The sequence below is a fragment of the Phoenix dactylifera genome, chromosome 4 (genome assembly GCF_009389715.1).
Source record: "Phoenix dactylifera cultivar Barhee BC4 chromosome 4, palm_55x_up_171113_PBpolish2nd_filt_p, whole genome shotgun sequence".
Classification (NCBI taxonomy): Eukaryota; Viridiplantae; Streptophyta; class Magnoliopsida; order Arecales; family Arecaceae; genus Phoenix; species Phoenix dactylifera.
This window is the reverse complement of record NC_052395.1, coordinates 28,650,552-28,672,301: the sequence shown is the minus strand read 5'-3', so window position 1 is coordinate 28,672,301 and position 21,750 is coordinate 28,650,552. Positions and strand designations below refer to the sequence as shown.

The following is a 21,750-nucleotide window of genomic DNA, read 5'->3' as shown; positions in this document are numbered from 1 at the left end:
ATTGAGCAATTATCTTTAATATTATAAAGCGAATACTACATGTTGACTCCATCCCCAATTTTATACTAAAACTCCTATGAAGAGTATTCTGAAATTTCCACTGCCCCTCTTTCCCCTTTCTCTTTTCCTAGTGCATGGTCCTCCGGGTCACCTCTTTAACACCATAATTGCTGGACAAGCCAAAACCACATATATTGTACATGCAGCAAGTTCTACATAGTAGAGATAGGGAAATATCTGCGTGGGATTTATTTTCATTTGTTACCTCACGAGGGAATATCTACAACTATTGCATGTCTTGGTGCCAGTCAACTATGGCTAGATGGTTAGATAATTGCGTCATTAAATTCTTTGCTTCGCAAGACTGGAAAAAGAAAAAGGAGGAGCGAGGGGGGAAAAAGCTCAAAGGTTGAAAGAAAAAGAACGGGAAACCAACAAACACCAGCGGGACAACCAAACTTTAAAGCCCAAGGTATCACCGGCCAACCAAGAGAACAAAAAAAAAAAAAAAAAAAAAAAAAGCAAAAGCCTAAGGCATCACCGGCCAACCAAAAAAAAAAAAAAAAAAAAAAAAGCAATCGCAGAAGCCAGTGGCGAGTGATCTTCCTTCGTCCTCACATCCAAGAGGCAAACAAACCCTTCCCTTCATCTCTAAGTTGGAATCAAGGTCTAAATGGTAAGAATTGGGGTGGAATAAAAAAATTAAAAGAGTACTTGATTCGTGAGCGGAATCAGAATTGAAATAAATTAGAATGAACATTAGAATAGCCATGTCCCCCTACATGTTTTATTCATGATCGAAAAAAGAACCAAACTGGAATATAAACGATGCGGAAGAGTAGAAATTAGATTTTAAAAAATTGATGCATTCCAATTTCTCTCTAACCAAATGACTGGAATGAAAGTTAGCTATTCCTATGTCCATTCTAGCCTCCAACTCTGCTCAACCAAGCATGCCTTAAGAGAGAGAGAGAGAGAGAGAGAGAGAGAGAGAGAGAGAGAGAGAGAGATGATAAAAGAGATGAGGAAGGAATGATAAGAGAGAGAGCGCAAGAGGTGTGAGGGGAGAGAGGTTCCACTGTTCCAGGTTTTTTTTTTTTTTCTCAAGCTTCCATCCGTGCACACAAAATGTTTCCCACAAGAAATAAGTTGCTGACCGTGGCAGTGCTCCAACCATATTTCTCAATTCAATTCACTGATCATTTAAGCAGCAAGGCAAGTCGCATCTTTGAGCTCATAAAAAAAAATGCCCCCGCTCTGACCAATTTTTCACACAATGAGAACACAACCAATATTTCCCCGCAAACATATCCCACAAAAACACAATACAATCAACCTCAAAAGAATGATCAAGTAAAAAAAATGTCTAGGCAGAGTATCGACCGGCTCATGGTTACTTCCTGGATTATGGCATAAAAGATTATGCCATTGTTTTTGAGCCCTTAAAAGCTTATAGTGCGGTAACTTAGGAGGAATTCCAGACTTTGCTAAGCCAATTATTCGTTCATACTCCATAGAACAAAATGTCAAAGTGGGAAACGCTGATCTGGAAATGTCGCTTTGATTAAATTTCCATTTCCCTTCTATCTACTTCTGAATGATGAGATAGTTGAACTACTGTACAGATTCCAAAGGGACTGAGAATTGAGCAATCAACAAATAACAAATGTAATATGATCGATCAACCACTGACTTCCAGAGTGAGGTCTGTATGAGATCTTTGAATCACAAAATGATCAACAATCCGTACCGAGTTGACAGGGTCAGGACCGGAAGCAGCCTTCCATTTGCTAGGGAACCTCCTACGATGGCTCAGCTGCTGAGGCTGTTTTGGTTCAGCATCCCATTCAGGATCCAGCTTCCACTTCTTAGGAACCTACTCATCATAAATATTATCAAAGAATCTTGGTTAAAATCACTCATTGTGGAACCATATTAGCTGAATTTAAAGCTTAGGTTGATTCGAGCATCCCGCATTAACCCAAAACAAAATAAGATAACATTTGATAAAGAGAGGTAATTCTTGGCAGTAATTGTATTGGTTTCCTCCAGCTTCATGCAAGATAATCTGGTTAAACTTAAGGCCTGGTAGGCATTTTTGTTGTTTTTGTTTCACTACAAATTAGTGAACCATATGGAGATTGATGCTGAAGATAGAATTTGCATAAAACTTCTGCTCTTCATTGGTTCTTTCAGATTTTTTGGAAGCAATAAATCTGCGCTACAAAAAACTCTAAAGATTTTACAAACAATTCAAAAAGCAACAGGATTTCATCATACAAGTTGTTCAGACTAGTTCTTTTTTTTTTTTTTACTCTTTAAGTTTTGAGAACAAAAACGGAAAATAAAAGAGCCCTTAGTAACTAAATGCTATCAAATGTTGTGATTCCATTACTTATAGTAGAAAATTACTTGAAATGTGATACTCTTAACTTGAATCCTTTTAATCATTAAGGTAAGTAGCTTTAGCACCATGGAAATTGCTTGCTGGAACCACTAGGACCCGGTGCGTTGAGCAAATCTATCAGATCACATGGCACCAAGGAATTCTTGGTGTTGATGTTCATTCAAGTAGCAGCAGTATGTTCAGTATGATTACACATACATTATGTTATAATTTTCAGAATCTCCCAAAACATTAAATAGTTATTGATTTCTGATAGATAATCCAGTTTATAATCCTTGCATGTCAAAATAGGTAATCCATGTCTCTTGATTTTATATTCTTAATTTTCTAATTGTGTAAGCCAGACTAACCTTGTCAATTGCAAGGGTGAAGACTTCAAGATCACCATTCACAGTGATATGGAAACGGGTAAATGCTTTGTAATTTGCAATGCGGAGTGAAGAGAAGGCTTCATCAAAGTGTATGTGAAACCAATTGATGGATATGTATAGGTAGCTCCCAAAAATCAAAGATACGACAGGTGTTGAGAAAACCCAGAAATAAAGGAAGACAGAAGCATAGTAGATGATAGCACCGCCACGAGAAAGGGACTCCATTCCTTTCTTGCAGATGTTACTTCTAGCAACAGCCATGACCTGAAAACCTGCAGCTTTTTACAAGAGGAAAAGAAAAAGGGAAGAAACTTCTGATGCATAGGAAAGAAGAAGAAATACCTCTGGAACATCGAAGGCGGACATGAGGTACTTTATGCATGCAGGATAGAGTCCAAATGTCCATCGTTCCATGCGAACACGGAGTCCAGTTGGATCTGGGAAGTGCTCACTTTCCATAGATCGGTACCATTCATAGAGTGTATGGTAACCTAATATAGATAGATGTTTAAATTCAAAAATTACAAGATAAATTGATCAATTGTAGAAGAACATCACCGAAGAATAATACATCTAAGTCATCAACAGTTGGAAACTATACAAGTCAAGAGTAATAAAATACATCAGTAGATAAATGCATCATCTAAAGAGAGCAGAGAACTTGTGAAGACCAATTTACTAGTTAAATTGGAATATTGAAGCACTGGCTTACAAGCATATACTTCCTGCATTGTTATCTAGAAGCCTGGCATGTGTCATCTAGAAGCCTGGCATGTGTCAAGAACCCAAAATCTCAGAGTGCCTTGCACTCAAAAGCTCCAAATATGCCCCCAAAATGGGAAGCATTCATTCAATATTAGTATAAAATAACTAAATATACAAAAATCAAAATTGGCTAATTAATGGTACTATCCCTTAAAGTCACATATTCATGCTTTGTTACATTAGAAAGCTTTGGCACTTCACCAAGAGTGACAGGACACATTATATGTCTTAGTACTTTAAATGTTGAGATTTTAAGTGCCATCACATGGACTAGAGCATCCCTTGACAGAACACAAAAAATGCATGCCGCATGCCAATACTGCTGGCTAATAAGCAAGACACTCCATATCTCGAGTATCATGACATGTCTTGTGCCCAACTGTCTGAGAATATCAGGACTCAAAGATTTTAAATATCCAAGTGATAGTATGTTTTCTATAATTGGACTAATGAAGATTACATTACCACCCCAAGATATAAACAAATCAAAGGTGAATGAAGTAACAGGTCGTTTAGCACAGCCTCAATGAGAACGGTCCTCCAATTGTGCTTTATACACACGAGCTCTTGGCCCATGCAATGCATGTGGAGTGGGAATGAAAAAGGGAAAAAAATGGGGCAAAGTAAAGATGTCCAGAGTCACTCATTAAAAGAAGGGCAATTTGTAAAATATAGCAAGAGTCATCACTTGTGGGACCCACAGTGATGTGGAACTCAAGGAGTGATATGCACCCAAAGAGTTCTCATCAAGGTTGGCCGAACCGGACCGAACTGTCGGGCCCCAAACCATTCCGAACCGGCCGATATCATTCAAACTCGTTGCAACCTAGTTCGGAACAAAGGGTAAGCAGACAACAAGTGGCACAAAGAGTCAACAGGCAGTGAGTGGCACGAAAGATAAGCAGGCAACTGCTTAGCACACCAAATAAAAAAAACAAAAGGCACCTACAACCCCTATGGAGAGTATGGAGGAGGAGCCTGTTCGCTCAGATTCAAAGACCAGGACCAGCAGTTCGGGTGGTCATGGATCTGCTAGCCAAGGAGGGAGTGGAGAACATGAGACCACTGTTTATAAGACAAAGCTACAAGGTGGTCTTTGATTCACTGATGAATTCTAGTTTATGCATGTCATACAGGATAGGGACCACGGTGCATGATTTGGTAGAGCCTGCAAAGATCCGATGTCATATAGAAGACAGGCTCCTCGAGGTCATTCAGGAGGACACGATGCAGCTACAAATGACCTCGCAGGTGGAGTAGGATTCATAGATATATCAGATTCCGAATCTATACTAGATCCGATTTTCGCAGCCACAAGCAGCCTATGCGTATGAATATAGATATGGTGTGTCTGAGGCATCTTCCGATGGCTACTACCCTATGCAGCCCAGAACAGGTCAGATTTTACTGCCAACTTATTCGAATGGGTCCCTTCATAGTTGTTTTATCAACTAAAAGACCTCTCAGAGGCAGAGCTTCAGCGAAAAATCCAAGAATGCTTATAACCTAGAGCACGTTCCATATGGAATGAACATGCAAGACTACAATATTGCTTGATTAGAGGAGTGGGCTGATGTGCCTCCTTACTATACTAATGATCCGAATATCTACGAGAGACATTGCTACTTGACGAAATTTTAGATATCCGTATGTATGTTGTACTTTAAATATATGTAATTAATTATATTATTTTATATTTTTTACCTCACTAGTTGATTTTGAGATATTTTATATTTGTAGCATGCAATATCTCACAAATCATTTTATATTTTGTATCACTTTAAAATAACAAGATGCATCATTTAGATTAAATCGGCATCATAGAAACATCAAAAAACATAAAAATATTAAAAAACATCCAATTAGACTTAAAATCATTGAAATTTTTTTTAAAAAATTGATTATCACAATTAATTAAACTTAAAAAACTCAAAACAAACTTGGACATGCCGGTTCAAAACCGGCGTGCCCAAGCGTACTGTGTCAGTACAGTACCAAACCGATACCGTATCGACTTGCCTGCCGACCTGTATGTTCGGTACCGTACCAACCCACCCGCCCACCGACATGGGTCCTAGTACCAATTCGGCGGACCTCAGTTCTCATCAATAATAGTTGATTCAAAAGATATTGATCTTCTTTTGATGGTTCCTTTTTATTATTTTCTGATTTTTCATAGTTCTATTTTATAAATAAAGAGCACAAAATTTAAAACAACCCATCAAAATCTCCTCTCTAGCTAGGTCATTGGAAGCTACAAAACATAATTTTAATTTGTCGGTGGCGCATGTTCTTGGTAAAATTTGACAGCATTTTGCATGCTTCATAAGTCGGCATCAACAAAGAAAAATGTTTTGTTCCCTTCCGTCTACTACCAAGTTTAAAACTCTAGCATTTCCATCTCACTCAATCAAATCTTCAATTGTTCCAATAAGTCATAGATGCTTCTTTGACCTGATAAAGCTATTTAAGGAATTAGATAATTGTTGGTCATCAAAATAAGTCAAACCATAGTCAATGATTTACTATAACCACATATCGGTGGTGCATGGGCATGGATACGAGAATTGAGCTCGGATGTATTCAAATGTCTGACTCAGCAACTGAGAAAAAGGATAATGCAGAGATTTGTAGGATAGATTATTATTTTAGCTAGATTATATATAACCTTTAAATATTTTTTGTTTAAACACTAAAAGAAACATTAAGAAGATATTGTTAGTTCAGGTCATTCAGTATACATCTTTCTCATTCAAACTTCCTAATTAACCCAAGGATAATAAGAAAAATAATAATTTGCAAAGTTATTTCAGTACTTGCATCCTTTGTCAATTACTAAAAAGAACAAATACTTCTAGCATGAAAATGGAGGGTCATACATTATTGAAGGAGTTCAACTCTCTACCAATATTTAACATGGCTACTTGCATCCTTTGTCAATTGCTAAAAATAACAAATACTTCTAACATGAAAATGGAGGGTCATACATTATTGAAAGAATTCAACTCTCTACCAATATTTAACATGGCAACTATAAAACTTCATAACTATCATGTGTCTGATATGTATCCGGCTTCTATATGTGTCCAATATGGATTTTTGGATCCGGACAAAAGTGTACAGGTAACAAAGTTGCATATGCCCCTCAGATTTTGGAGGAATGATAAATAGTACATGATGCTTTCAACAAAACACATTAGAATATAATATCTGCCATACATCAACTGATCTCACAAAGCATATGCAGGAATTGGCAAAAGCTTCCTGAGTTGTGTACTAATATCAAGATTAACCTATGCTCAAAACACCATGTGTCGCAAAGTTGCTAGCTTGCCTTATATTCTTGTTAATTTCCACTTCATGGTCATCAACTTGAGGGTTCCAAATGGATTGCCTTAGACACAACCTCTTCTTCTGATCGAAAGATCAAAAAATTGAATTGCGAGGCAGGGTGATCTTTCTTTGTTGCAGCCTCCACTTCTGGCCAAAGGATTAGTCACTTAAGTTATGAATGCTGATCATTCAGAAAATGGACAATTTTTCCGATGTGGGACTATTATACCAGGTCAGTTTGTATAGGCAACGAGGACCCTTTACAGATCTTGGTCAGCACTTCTTTGAACTCTTCATACTTCAAATAATCATAGCAATTATAAAGTACAAGTCATTTAATTAATTTTTTTTTAGGTATTCATTTAAGAACCAATAGAATGAATATATCAAATTAGAGGATTTGAGTCAAACGTTTGATTACAAATAGTCAATCAATTGTAAATTCAAAAAGACATTTCGGTCTCCTTTCACTCATTTGACTCAAAGGATAGCAAAGATTTACTAATAGGCATCAACAAGTGCATGCTCATTGAACTTCTTTTTAACATATAGTATCTTGGACAGCTGATTAATTGCTATTTACAGGGTTTTGGATATCCCAATGGTAGTCCCTTTTTGAACAACCGCTGAAAACCAATTATGGTCTTTAGCATCAAAAGAATCAATTGGTTTGGAATCAAAGCACCACTTGTACAAGTAAAGGAGAAGATCCTCCAATCAATATCCAAAACATCAAAAGGAACAGATGCTCATAATGTGCCAAAAAGGACCATGCATAGTCTCTTCTTCTTAAATTTTCTACACAAAATGCAAGAAGTTAACTTACATTCTATCATTCATCCATTTGATGATAAGCTGTAACATGTGAAATAGGCTATCAAGCATCGTGGAGTGCATGTCTATCTTGCATAAATTAAATTGAGAAGCAAAAACTACCTGAAGTTGCTAGAAGATGATTGCGAATACATATCTCAATCCCCAACTCTAACAGCAACATTAGGATAAGGGCTGCAGTCGTATGTGCAATAACATGAAGAACCCCTATAATAGCACGCTTCTTTTTGGACAATTTTGAAGGAACAAATGAATATGATGCCATCATCAATACTAGACTTCCTGCTGAAGACACGTATGAGTGTTCCAACATGTAAATAAAAGCACTCCACATTGTACTGAAAAAGGATTTTAAGCGACCAGACCAAGAATCCTTGTGCAATATGTGGACAAGGTTACACTGCAACATGGAACGTCAGAAAGTTATTCCTGAAGAGAAACTATGCTTTCATTAGATAATTTGAACAAATTGCTAGTATTGAAATGCAAATGGCTAATATACCTTGAACGAATTTCCATTATCTAATTAAGAGCATAGCATTACAATGAAAATATTTCAACCAGGTATAATAGATATCACCAAAGGCTTCTAGAATGTTGAAGAATCTCCACAACTTCTTTGGAAAGTCATGTACAGTACTAATGCTGAACTTGGAAGACATGGTTCAACACCAACTTAACAAACACCTACGAACTTGAACTAAACTGCCATCGGGGAGTGAATACTTGGTTAATCTTAAAGACCACCGTTGCGGATCTTCGACCCGACAACAGCGTAGCCCCAACCAACTGGCGACAGGGAATGGTCCATGTCCCCCACGAGGTATTGTCCGCTCTGGGACTCCGGCCCGCGCGTCCAGCGCTACAGGGGGAATTTTTTCCGGCCCGCGCGTCCAGCGCTGACGGGGGGATACCCTCACGGTTTTGCCCTTCAAAAGGCGCCTCGTGAGGAAAGAGGTTTCCCCTCCATATAAGGCACAGACATTTCCGCTGCCTAGTCGGTATGGGACTAAATTCAGGCTCATCCCCCATCATAGCCCCCCCAGCGGGAAGATCCTGTGCCGGTGTAACCCGGCTTTACCAGCCCCCCAGGCCCAGGGAGAGTTTCTATGTGTGGGCGAGCCCTCCTTCTAGCGCCATTTGTTGCGGATCTTCGACCCGACAACAGCGTAGCCCCAACCAACTGGCGACAGAGAACGGCCCATGTCCCCCACGAGGTATTGTCCGCTCTGGGACTCCGGCCCGCGCGTCCAGCGCTACGGGGGGAATTTTCTCCGGCCCGCGCGTCCAGCGCTGACGGGGGGATACCCTCACGGTTTTGCCCTTCAAAAGGCGCCTCATAAGGAAAGAGGTTTTCCCTCCATATAAGGCACAGACATTTCCGCTGCCTAGTCGGTATGGGACTAAATTCAGGCTCATCCGCCCTCCTTCTAGCGCCATCTGTTGCGGATCTTCGACCCGACAATAGCGTAGCCCCAACCAACTGGCGACAGGGAACGGCCCATGTCCCCCACGAGGTATTGTCCGCTCTGGGACTCCGGCCCGCGCGTCCAGCGCTACAGGGGAAATTTTCTCCGGCCCGCGCGTCCAGCGCTGACGGGGGGATGCCCTCACGGTTTTGCCCTTCAAAAGGCGCCTCGTGAGGAAAGAGGTTTTCCCTCCATATAAGGCACAGACATTTTCGCTGCCTAGTCGGTATGGGACTAAATTCAGGCTCATCCCCCATCAACCACAAACAGCATAGTTGTTAAACATCAAATATATCAAACAGAACTTATAGCAGTACAAAATGTACGCTGCCATCTCTGTTGCTTGGGCCTACATCTTGATTCCAATATGAGGTAATGCAAGCATGCTCTAGCAGCCAGTTACCATTAACTGAACATCATTGAGCAACCTTGGATGCATACGTTACATATTCCCTGAGGTACAATAGACTTGAATTTTACAAAACAGAAAAAGCCCAACTATAGATTGAGATTATATACAGCCTCTCACAACTTTTCCATGAATATCCAAAAACAGACCATTGATTCTATAAGAACATAAAATCTAAAGAAAATCTAGCCATACGAACAAAGACAAGCAAGGCTAAAAAAATAAATTGACTATGATGTTCACTTTTCTTATGCATAACTTATGTGCATATGTAAGAGAGGTCTTTTGCTTTCCCCTAGAAATTTATTTTTGTTATCAATCAAAAATGTCTGGGATAAGTGTGGATGCCTAATAGCATGGTCATTGCCATGAGTCAAGATAGATGGGATAATCTTTTCAGTGATGCTAATAGTATGGTAGGTGAGGGTAGTGTATATAGCATGGAATTGAATGTAATAAACCACATGCTAAAGTGCATCATCAATCTGAATATATGTCTACAACTATTTGTATACATGGTATGCCAAACTGTGCTGAACCAGATTCTACGAGATATACCGTACTGTACCGGTTTGGTACCGATACAAGGTATGGGGAGGCGTACCGACACTCGGTACGTGAACCGGCCCCCATACTGAGCATACTAGCATAATGATAGTGTGGCACCAATACAGAGCCAGGTACCAAGACCCACACCTTATCTATATATATTAGTTTGAATAGAAAAAATGCAAATTATGTTTGTTTACTTATTTATTTACAAAAGAGCATGGGTCTGGTGCAGGAATAAGGTTGCTCCATTATAATCTAGGTAGCACAAGTTCAAAACATAGAAAAAATTTCTCTACATGCAGCGATAAGATTGCGTACATCCGACCCTCCCCAGACTCCTATAGTAGCAAGAGCCTCATGCACTAGGATGCCCTTTTTCATCCTTATTTATTTACAGAAGATAATGTAATTTCGTTGTAAACAACTACTTAAACCTGAAAAGCTTGCAGGCAAACTTGGAATCACTCTTGATATGTCCAATATCCACATATTTCAGCTTATGCTGATAAATTTGATTTTATAATGACCTGATTTTATAGTGACTAATAACATGGCTTTTTACCAGGAGCATCTCATAACACAATTATATATCCCCCTAGATTTAACATAACTTTTCATCAACCCTAAAAATTCTACTTTTCACATAGAATCTTTATTACTTTACTCCTTTGCATAATAAATTAACCCCAAAATCTCAACTTTATTATTAAGCAATTCTTTCCCTATCAACTTAAGCTTTCGGGGTCAACTGATTAGTTAACATGGTATTGAAGCTCATCGTGAGCTCGAATCCCCTCCATGCTAACTATTTATTTAATTAACCCAGTTATTATCTTGACTCATTCCAGTTTTTGTTCGTTATCTTGGTTCATTTCGGTCATTCTGGTCCCTCCACATGCATGGTCCAAGCTACACATGAGGGGGTCGTTAAGCTTGATATACATTGACCCTTTCCCTATCAGCTTAAGTATTGTAGGTCAATTAGTTAGTTAACATCTATCATTCTTAATTATGATATGTTGTACCATACCGAACCGGATGGTACCGGGCTACCATACCATATTGGTTCGGTACTGGTACCGGTGCAGGTGGCGTACCGACTCTCGGTATGCCAAAAAAATTCTATACCATACTGTACTGACACTATGCTAGTGTGGCACCGATACGGGATCCGGTACCGGTACAGCAAACCTTGTTCTTAATAGATGCAATCAGCATAATGTATTGAAAATTACAATATCCAAATGTAGATTAAAGATTCAGAAAAATTTTAACCTCCTTTGAAACTGACAGCACGGATATATGTGTTGTCAAAATATTATGTATCGTATACCCTAAATCCGAGCTACTTTATGTAAGAAAGGATTTTTTTTCATTCAGATTCAACAAGCACATCACAACAGCCTTCTCAAGTAACACTTAAATACATGCTCTTCTTACACTTACATCACCACAACCCTGCTCTACTAATTAAATATACTGGACAAAATACAAATTTAAGTAGCTCCATGTGTTGAATAGTATGGAAGAAGAAATGATAACAACTAGGCTTTGCCCTAAACCAAAATATTCTGTTTATAATGTTAAAATTGCAAATCTACTTCCATCATCCAAACCCACTTAACAGGGAAAAATTACGAGATAATCAGAGCTCAGAACAAATTAATATTTAAAGATGAAATTACAATGAAGCAAGTAAAACATTCTATCAAAAAGTGAATCTTGTAGTGCTTCATCAGCAGTAATCTTAGTCTAAAATACATGGCTTAAGCTATTTACACTCGATAACTTAATACCATTATTGGTAAGCACATGCGACAAGAGAGAATAAGTATTGAGAGTCGGTAGGCCACCTATACCCGTATCGATACCAAACTGGTACGGTATGGTATGTTCGGTACTATCTGGTTTGATACGGTACAGCATGCCCTGTGTTTAAGTGAATTTTGAAAGTTTGAACCAATAGTACAAAGACTTGCTTCTTATTATTCAGAGAAATGGAAAATTGAAAATTATGGTAAATACAAAGATCGCTCCATGCCACGGTTTGCATAACCGATACCAAAAACCATATTAGTATGTTATTGGTTCGGTACAATATAGTACTTTATACACCCCATACAAGACAGGCTTTCAAGTTCTAATATTTTTTTCGCTCCCAGCCATAGTACTGTTGAAACCAGGTTAGAACAGGTAGGTACCTACAGGGCAATTCTGCTTGGTTTGGACCAATTCAGTCCATATACCGAACTGAACCTCGATGCCATGCCAATACCTTACCGGTATAGTATGGTACATTCAATATGAGATGTTACGGCTTGGTACAACAAACCTTGCTCCATGCATTCAAATAAGACAGATGCAAAGTACTTGAAAAGAAACATTTGGAATATTTGATAACGTACTACATGTCCAATTTTAGCAAATTAGAAACTTAAAACAGATCTAACAAGAGTAACAATTCACTAAAGTAAATATACATCACCTGCGGGAACATAGAAAAGACCAATATAAAGTAGATGACACCACCAATAATATCAAACTGCCAGTTCTTCTTGCGGAATTTTAAAATGTTGCCCAATGCAATCTAAAACAACATTTTTTGGAAATAAATTAATTGCAGCATTTAAGAAGAATAAAAAGAAAACATGAAGAAAAGTATAATATGAACCAAGAGAACAATTTGATATGGGTAAATAACCAAAATCATTATAATTAACAAGACATTTTGCACCTATGTGGATGAGATGGAAAAAGAAAAGGATAATCTAACTTACCCTACTAGAATCATCATAAGATGGGTAAGTAGCCTTGCTCTCATAAATTTTTCCATAAAATTTGCTGAAATTTCTAAAGACATGAGTAGGATGCACAAAGGCCCCACCACAACCATTGACAAGAAGGTGTTGTACATAAACAGGCTTTTCTGATGGAACAGCAGAATGGTGCATATAGTGATGCAAGTCTCCTGCCATTCGGAGTCTACATCTTCCCTTCAGGTAATCGCATATCAGGTGAGAGACATTTTTCCCAGTGATCTCATTCCAGTACCAATCCAGAAGCCAATTGGGTTCATGTGTCATCACAATGACATTGTCATTTGAACCAATCTGCAAGATTTTTCCGTCTTTAGAAGCTTTTGAAGAAACACATGCACTTAGCAACATTTTACCCATATGCCAGGAAAAAAATTAAATGGTTTTACAACAGCCCATTGCGGTTATCAGTTAAACTAAATTGAACAAATTTAGTTCTTTATGAGGGGATACTTTAAGGCATCATATTTATCATCAAAAAACCCGACCTTGACAAACACATTCATTACATGAAGTTAACACATTTCAACTAAAAATAGTGTTTTTTCTTAAAAAATTCAAAAAAATGACTACAATAATTTATTAATGTGAAAGATAAGAATGTATTATAGCATGGTTAGATGATGCTACCCTCCAGCAAATGTTATCAAATAAACGACATTCGCCACCCTATCCCAAACTGCGCTCTTTCTGGGGCGTATCGAACCATTTCGGACTAGACCAGAGCGGGATGGGCTGTTAGGTCGAGACAAAATTTTGAGCCATCCCAAACCGACCCAAACAGGCTGAATAACACATTCTCCTCGACTCAGGGAAATTCAGGGCTTGTCCCTCCCTTAATAATTAAGTGCCTTCTCAGCCCTCCCACAAGTTTTTTCTTTTGTTTTCCACCAAAAAAGCTGGAGAAGTGCTGATCTACACGAATTTCATCCGAAATTCAACTCTATTTTATCTCTCTCTTTCCTTCCATATCCCATCTTTTTTCTTTATTTTTGAAGCCTTAAAAAGCAAAAATTAGGCAAAAACAAGGGGAGATCGTGCCAAAATTTTGTATTTCGACACAGTCAGGGTATGACTTGTATGGGCGTCCATCTAAGGTGTCGTATTTGAGTGACTCCTACCATCCACAACCTTAGCCAGATTATAGGGTAATTTTGGTGCCTCGATCTTCCCTCAGATGGGATGGCCAGCCTAGTATCAGACACTGAATTAGTATTAGGGTGGCAATCCAAAAAGCTCGGATTATAGGATACAGGATGGGCAAATTTTCTAGGCCGAAGTCAAATCTCAGGCCTAGACTATGATCAGGATCCCGACATCTACGAGCGACATAAACATGCTATGAGGAATTAGATGTTAGCATATATTTTGTATTCAAATCCATTCGATACATATACATTCAATTATATGTACTCATGCATTCAATTATATTACAAGTGCATTTATCAATCGATTATATCATACTAAAGACTAACATGACATGAAAAAGCATCAAAGTAACATCATAATCGTAATTCAAACAAGGTCATTGAAATAATCCCTGAAGATGAAAAAATTCAAACAATAACAAAAAAAAAAAGAAAATGGCATACCAATACATCACTAGCACGCCACAGCATACCGAGTGTCAGTATGGGCCGAACCAATGCCGAACCAGTTCTGAATCGACAGACCTTGCAACTATGTCTTAGATCCAACAATTGGCATATGACTACTAAACTTTAAGAAACTAATAACTGTTGCTAGCCAATAGTTTAGAGAGACATATGTTACTCATTAGAGCCAACTAATTTCAAAAATGAGCACAATATACAGAAGGTAACGTCATGATGGTGCTACCTCAGTAGTATCTAAACCACGCTTGTGAAAAACTGTTTAAATTTGAATTGCTATAAATTGCTATTCATAACATGGATTAAGTACCTTCCCACTTAGCCAAAAAATATAAATAGTAACTTTTCTAATTTCAAAAATACTGAGCCACTTTCTGCATATACTGAGCAGACCATAACTCTTGTTAGATTGTGCAACACGATTAATAAAAACATTCACTCTAACTAAAACAGTGTGGGCGAGCTAAGGTAGCAAAACCTTGTATTGACATAGCTCTGCAAAAAACTTGAATTGGTATACATCTATATCACCATGAAGAGCCAGATCAAGACCAAATATCCACCATCCCTTGGGAAGTTGCAAGGCAAAGTAACTCTTCTTCTGAGGCAGAAACCACCCACCCAACCAGCTCTTATGACATATGCACCTCATAAAAGTATGCAGACCATCAAACCAGTCTGTGAACAACAAAATATTATCTTAGACTGAAAAATCAATAATGGCCCTTGACGACTAACACTGAGAAAACTTAACGAATCTGAATATCAAAAAATATCTTCAAAATAAACTTAAAATGCCATGGTTCATACAGCAAGATATTTGTGTTGTGTCTTGTCCGTGTATGAGTGCATATTTTGTACATAATCTATGCAACTTTAGATGTGAAATTTACCATGGTTTCCAGGAATTATGAAACACTGAGGTCCATCATATTGTTTCAGTTCTGGCACTCCACAAGGAACATCTGGCTTGTCTATTGTTATCTGTTCAGCACTATACCAAGGTGGAGGCTGCAGCGCATACTCAAACGGACAGAAAAGACGCCTCTCATATGTAAATGCAGAAGGGTTAGGGTACCTATGCCATAATTCGGAATTCACCAAGCAAATAGAGCAGCTTTCAAGTGAACAACAACAACAACAACAAATGTGTAGTGAATCGCGTTCAAAGAAAACCACATTTGCTAGTTCACTTTTTTCTTAAATATTCATGCACCAAAAGCAAGACAGACACAAACCACAGTTGCCAATTCACCTTTTTCTTTAAATGATGCATCAAAAACAAGACATGCATCCAGAAATACACATATAAGTAAATTTTGGTCCTGCTTTCTGTCAACAATTAAGAGAAGAAGAATCTAAGGTAGTATTCTTCAACATAAAGACATTACACATAAAAATCTATTTACTTTTGTATGTTGTCGGGTGGTAGAAGAGTAATACCTTCTTAGAAAATGAAGACTACTTCTGTAAAAGGGGGAAATAACAGGAGTAAGAAACCTTACTCCAAGGAGACATACTATGGTGCATTCTTTCGTATAAGATCCAGGCTCAAAATTGTCAAAATATTCTGGTTAATCTTTCTCTACATCTCCCACAAAGAATGGGAAAATTGGCACGAGCCTTAACTTCAGATCCTCTGAGCAACTAATCAATCATCCATCTTCTAATTTAGCATAATAGCAGAAGTACTTACTATGGAAGGCATCAACACTAAAGACCCTGAGTTAAGGGATTAAGTGGAAAAGCTTTCCAATTTGCAAAATATTGCACTTGCCCTCCACAATCAAACAATCCTTTTATAATGTTGTCATCACTAAGAATCTTACCAAACGTTGGCTGTCACAGAAATGCTTATGTAAGCAGTCAAGAGAACATTCGCTGATCATATTAGATTTCCTCATAAATAATGAGGCAACAGAAAGGCATAACCAAGAAAGTGGAAACTGGTCAATCCTCCATCTTTTAGTTTCGCATAGCAGTGGTAGTTTACCATGGAAGGCATCAACGCTAAAGACCCTAAGTTAAGGATTCAAGTGAAAAGTTCTTCAGTTTGCAATATGATGCACTTGCCTCCACGATCAAACAATCCCTTGTAAGAGTTGTCATCCTTTAGAATCCTACAAAAGACAATTGTCCAATAATGCTTGTACATAACAATTATGAGAGCATTTACTGACCATATTTGATTTCTTCATATATAATGAGGCAAAAGAATGGCGTAACCAAGAAAGTGCAATAGGCTCCCACCTCCAGCCCCCCACACCCCGCAATTGTTCTTTATGATTTCAACACTAATTGCTTCATGTTGACAGAATTATCATTGAAACACTTCCACTCAACAGCAGTTGGCAAGGCAAGGGTGAAACTAAATATCAGCCAAGATCTTCTTTTTTTTATAACTTTCCTCTGAATAGCCCTATATATAAGAAAGTGCACTATTTTGGCCGACTACTAAGGTCTAAACAAATTAATAAATATTGAGCTTTAAAAACTTATATTTTATCAACAAATATTCAAGATAATTTCTTGAAACATATGCAACATGAACTTCAAATTCATGCAAAAACCATTATGTATGTATGCATTTATTTTATTTTTTTGTGTATGTGTGAAGTGCACATGCATACATTGATATATAGATATTATTCACAGTATCACAGGTCAAAAATAAGACCAGCTTACGCAAGATCCCCTCCAATAAGAAGCAAATCTCCACGTGGAAGTGTACGCATGGAATCACTAACTTGAAGTTGAATTGAAGGCTGGGCCAGTAAACGAGCCACTGCATAGGATGGGTTTCCACCATCACCAGTGTCTGCAATGAAATCAAACCAGAGATTGTCTCTTTCACTAAACTGATCGTACAATAGATCACCACTTTTAGCTTCATCTGGAGCCTTGTTCATTGCAGCCTGGTTGCAGAAAAGCACATAAAGTTATGAGAAATAAATGCATCATGAAAACCATTCTATATTCAAGACATCTCCAGTCTCAAAGATAATTAATTAGGAGAAAGAAATCACTAATAATTACAAAGGACAAAATGAAAATGAAATATTTAACCTTAAAAAAATGAAAAAAGTAAGAATTATTCAATCAACAAATAAGCTCTCCGATGTTGCTATAACTAAGCTTAGATATAATATGAATTGATTACAGCATAGCATTCACGACAGACATGAGACCTGAGCAAAGCCATAACTCTCATTGGTAATCAAAAGAACAATTTGACGTAACCATTTCATGCAGATTTTCTGTACCAACTGCAAGCATACCTGCATCATGCGCATATCAAATCGACCAACAAAAAGGGTCACAGATACCAACAGATCAAATACTGTCTTGAATAAATCAGCTGATGTCCTGGTACATGAAGCCATCAATGATGTAAGAACCTCTTTGAACTTTTCATCTAAAATCAAAAAATCCTAGAGTTAGTAAACGCCTACCCTGAGTACCAAGGAACCATATCCAAGAAATCAGGTTTCATCTGTTTCTTCAACCTTTCATATTCTGGTACCGATGATGGGTGAGTTAGAGCCCATCTGTCAAGTGCAGATGATGCATCATTAGAAGGTCTAAGAAGGATAATAGTTCTCAAATACATCAACTTTTGCACTACAAAACAAATATTTGTGATGTCAAATATAAATAATAAATTATAGATGAAGGTGGTTATGAACAAAATGAACTTTTTACAAGATGACTTGGGTTAAAGGGGTCATAATGGGATAAGCATCAGATTTCCTAGGCCTAGGGCAATTTCATTATTTTGGACCAGGTCAAAGGCCAGATTGATTTGAAACTCAGAACATCTGGGCCAAGGTCTGGTTCATTGGCACCATTCCTATATCAAACTAATAATATGAAAATGTTTATGAAAAAGAATTGCTTGTATATAATATTTTTGAACTGTAAGATATATAAAAGATAATTATTAGAAATTCAAAATGAAAAACACACCCAGATGATCGCTCAACAACATAATTAGCGATATAAAGACCGATAAATGTTGCCCATAATGAATATATGGGGGATATCTCATCTGAAGGCCCAGCACATGATCCACTGCAAACTAACTGGAAAAGTGAACAATTAGAACAGGAAATGGATGGATTGATATGAAAAACATGATGCTTGACATTTGAAAGATAGGTGGTGGTCAAATGAAGAACTGACAAAAAGAAGCATCATACCTCTCCATAAATGACCCACTTAGACAAAAGAGGGTAATCACTGGCAGAACCAACTGGAGCAAACCAAGATGAGCAGATTTGATCTTTCAATTCATACATGCGGAGAAACTTTGATATCCAAGTGTTTCCATCTTCGTTATCCCAAAATGGAAAGGAATCTGAACTAGAATTTCGACGCTCAAAAGATTTGCCTCTTTGAAAAGCACGATTGCCACAGTGACTATAAAATACACAGCATGCAATACTTGTGACCTGCATTAGGGGCAGGCAGGGGCAACATCAGGCAAGAATTCAGTCAAGAAGATGGATGATAAATTGCAATAGAGGATTTCACCAAAAGGCAGCTCAAATATATCCAGAAATCTTACTGCACAATTTTGGATAATGGTCAAAATTTCTGGTCTCTTTCCTGCTGCACGAGCAACAAGACCAACATACCAGAGGCCAAGAAATATAATATGGAACACTATGAGAAAAAGGACAGATGAAACATATATTGTAAGAAATAAAGAAAGATTCATCCTCATATCGACCCCCATAGATTGAAAACTGGGAAGATGATACAGAGCTGCTACAAAGATCCAAGCAACATACCTGCAGTATGGTTAATTCAGAAAACCGATAAGATATTTTCCTCAAACAGTCTCAACATTTAAGTCCAGGTTAAATCTCCCTGCATAAGAGAGACTTCACCACCAATGAATAAAAAGGATCAAAAGGGACTTCTTGTTTTTGAGAGGATTACTTACCAGCGGTTGAAGTTTGAATAACTTGGCTTGAAAGTCTTCCCAATAAATGGGGATGAAAAGAAATAGAAAAATCCAATCAAGCATATATACATGGACCACCATTTAATATTATTGTCCAGTTTCTGTATGAGGGTATGTATGTTATCAGATGAGATAAAAAACAGGCATCCCGCTACTACAGCCATCATAATATGTCTTGAATGCTCATGTGGATAAGGGTATGTATGGGTCAAGATCGTCGTAACCCTCTCCATTTTGAGGGTATCCAACAATGGACTACTAGACTGCTTGTCTGTGCCCATTGAACAATCTTTAGTGGTTCGTATTACTTCAAGCACTTCAAATAATAGCCAACATTTACCAGAGAGGAACCTTTAAATTATGGGTTTGATTCTGCATAGAAAGAAGTCACAGTAGTTGCATCAGCTGTGATGTTAGATTTGATAGTAGGATTATGTATGAAACAAAGAAAAGATGTATTTATAGCAAACTGGAACTGCTATGAAGACAGTCATATTATATGATTTTCACCTGTTATTGATACAATAAATACCAGTATTACTAACCATTAAACAAGGAAAGAGAGTGGGTTCAGGGCCCATATATCAAGAAGATAAAAGAATCTGGGACGTTATAACTGGTATGATATTAACTGTTTTTCCATGAGAAATAATTTATCAACCCAAACTAATGTGATGGAGTGTCGAATTCCCAAGTACAACAATCATATGTAACACCTTGTCCCTGCATTAGAGAAATTGATGTTTCATTTTAACTTATTCCATTAATTGAAGTGATTTTGGATGCTACATTTGTTTGATGTGCTGAAAAAACTGAAGAAGAAAATAGTATTCTGAAGAGTATGCATGGGCTCTGAGAAGGGTTCATTCTACACAATCCTTAATAACTTGAATATGTAGCAGATACAATAGCAACTGGGTTTCTGCACTGACCTAATGGTTGTGCAACATCAATCTCATGGCATATGAATCACAAAATTGTTCGAAAAGTCTTCAAATTTTAATTGATTTGAAGGGGTTTTAATAGAAAGGCAGCAAAAAAAAAAAGAATAGAAAAGAAAAGAAAAAAGATGCATGATGATAAATGGGAGAAAATCTTTTGGAAATAAATCCGGAAGTGGAGCTTTAAGAGGCATCCAACACCTTAGAGATAATTATTGCAAGTGCTAAGAAACAATTTAATGCAATAATACCATATTAAAGCGGGAATATGTTAATGATTCGCATGGATCATATTGGTTAACAATACCATCGCATAGGCTCTATTTAGTCTCCTTGCTAGCTACCAACAAGAGCAGCTTGTGTAATTGAGCCCTTTAAATTTACTAAGTCCAGCTTAATTGTAACAAGAACTCGAAAAGTCCCACAACTCATGTATCCAAAAAAAAGAATGCCTATGATATGCACAATGGAACATAAATAAGGCTTGAAACTTTTCCAGAATAAGTGCCTAATGGCTCATAAGTAGGTGTATGCTGAAGGTCCATCCTATTGGCTTGGTGAATCATAGTAAATATCCACCAAAACCAAATTCACCTCAGTGACATGCAAATGTTCTAAAAGAATGCAAGACATCTACAATGCTACTCCGGCAATTAAAGCGAATCCAGCAGCAGCCTGAAGCAGAAATTTCACTTACAGGACGCTAATCCATTCCAATAACAGGACTAATCTAATTTGATTCATTTCCTATAACACCCAATAACTCACACAAAAGATGTTGAGGAAGTGCTGGGATAAGTTTTATGACCATAATGGAATATCTATCACGGCATCACGTTGTCTTGTATGATCCAATAACGAAATATGAAACCGACCTGATTCGTATCTCGACATTCTTGTAACCAGTGGCGCCCATAACATCATATGACCCACAAGTGGCATATTTCATCACGGCAATTAGATATCCAAAAAGAAAATAACAAGGGAACCACATTTCACTTCATGTCGAAACAAGGACAAACAAAATCACGACAGGCATTTGACCTAAAAAATGATTAGAAGGCAAAGAAGAAAGGCATTGGGGAAGAACGAATTGACCAAGAGAGAGAGCATACCAGATTGAGGCGCGGCGAGGCGAGGCGAGGAGATGGAGACGGTGGGGATGGGAGAGGGGGAAGAGAGGATGCGGCTGTTTTATTAGAAAGTGGAAAGGAGGGATCGATGCATTTGTTGCGTTGTGAGAACCGGAACCCGAGCCCTCTTTGAGTTTG

The 21,750-nt window shown here is 37.8% G+C and overlaps 1 protein-coding gene across 3 annotated transcripts; it reads right to left on the bottom strand.

Annotated features, from left to right (window-relative positions):
- Nucleotides 1–1,149: 1,149 nt before the first annotated feature.
- LOC103714434 lies at nucleotides 1,150–21,740 on the bottom strand. Of its 3 annotated transcripts, XM_008801675.3 has the most exons (16): nucleotides 21,595–21,740; nucleotides 19,518–19,910; nucleotides 19,137–19,362; nucleotides 18,769–19,020; nucleotides 18,536–18,651; nucleotides 18,022–18,117; nucleotides 17,848–17,935; nucleotides 17,255–17,484; nucleotides 15,463–15,647; nucleotides 15,048–15,247; nucleotides 12,918–13,250; nucleotides 12,626–12,727; nucleotides 7,813–8,110; nucleotides 3,121–3,269; nucleotides 2,758–3,042; nucleotides 1,150–1,876 (listed from the first exon to the last, which is right to left on the bottom strand). In XM_008801675.3, exons 2-16 carry the CDS (start codon nucleotides 19,817–19,819, stop codon nucleotides 1,682–1,684), a joined length of 3,057 nt encoding a protein of 1,018 aa, XP_008799897.2. In that variant the 5' UTR covers nucleotides 19,820–19,910; nucleotides 21,595–21,740; the 3' UTR covers nucleotides 1,150–1,681. The 3 variants fall into 3 exon arrangements, with proteins under 3 accessions (XP_008799897.2, XP_008799898.2, XP_038981976.1); XM_008801676.3 differs by lacking the exon at nucleotides 12,626–12,727; XM_039126048.1 differs by lacking the exon at nucleotides 21,595–21,740 and having other exon boundaries at nucleotides 19,137–19,441; nucleotides 19,518–19,638.
- Between the last annotated feature and the right edge of the window lie 10 nt (nucleotides 21,741–21,750).

What these genes read in the sequence shown, in the direction of transcription:
- LOC103714434 (XM_008801675.3), bottom strand. Translation starts at nt 19,819, where the DNA reads ATGGGCACAGACAAGCAGTCTAGTAGTCCATTGTTGGATACCCTCAAA. An exon ending in TCATCTTCTAGCAACTTCAG is followed by an intron (nt 3,270 to 7,812) that starts GTAGTTTTTGCT and finishes TATCTATATTAG; the next exon opens with GTTACCATACACTCTATGAA. An exon ending in CCGCCTTCGATGTTCCAGAG is followed by an intron (nt 3,043 to 3,120) that starts GTATTTCTTCTT and finishes GCAGGTTTTCAG; the next exon opens with GTCATGGCTGTTGCTAGAAG.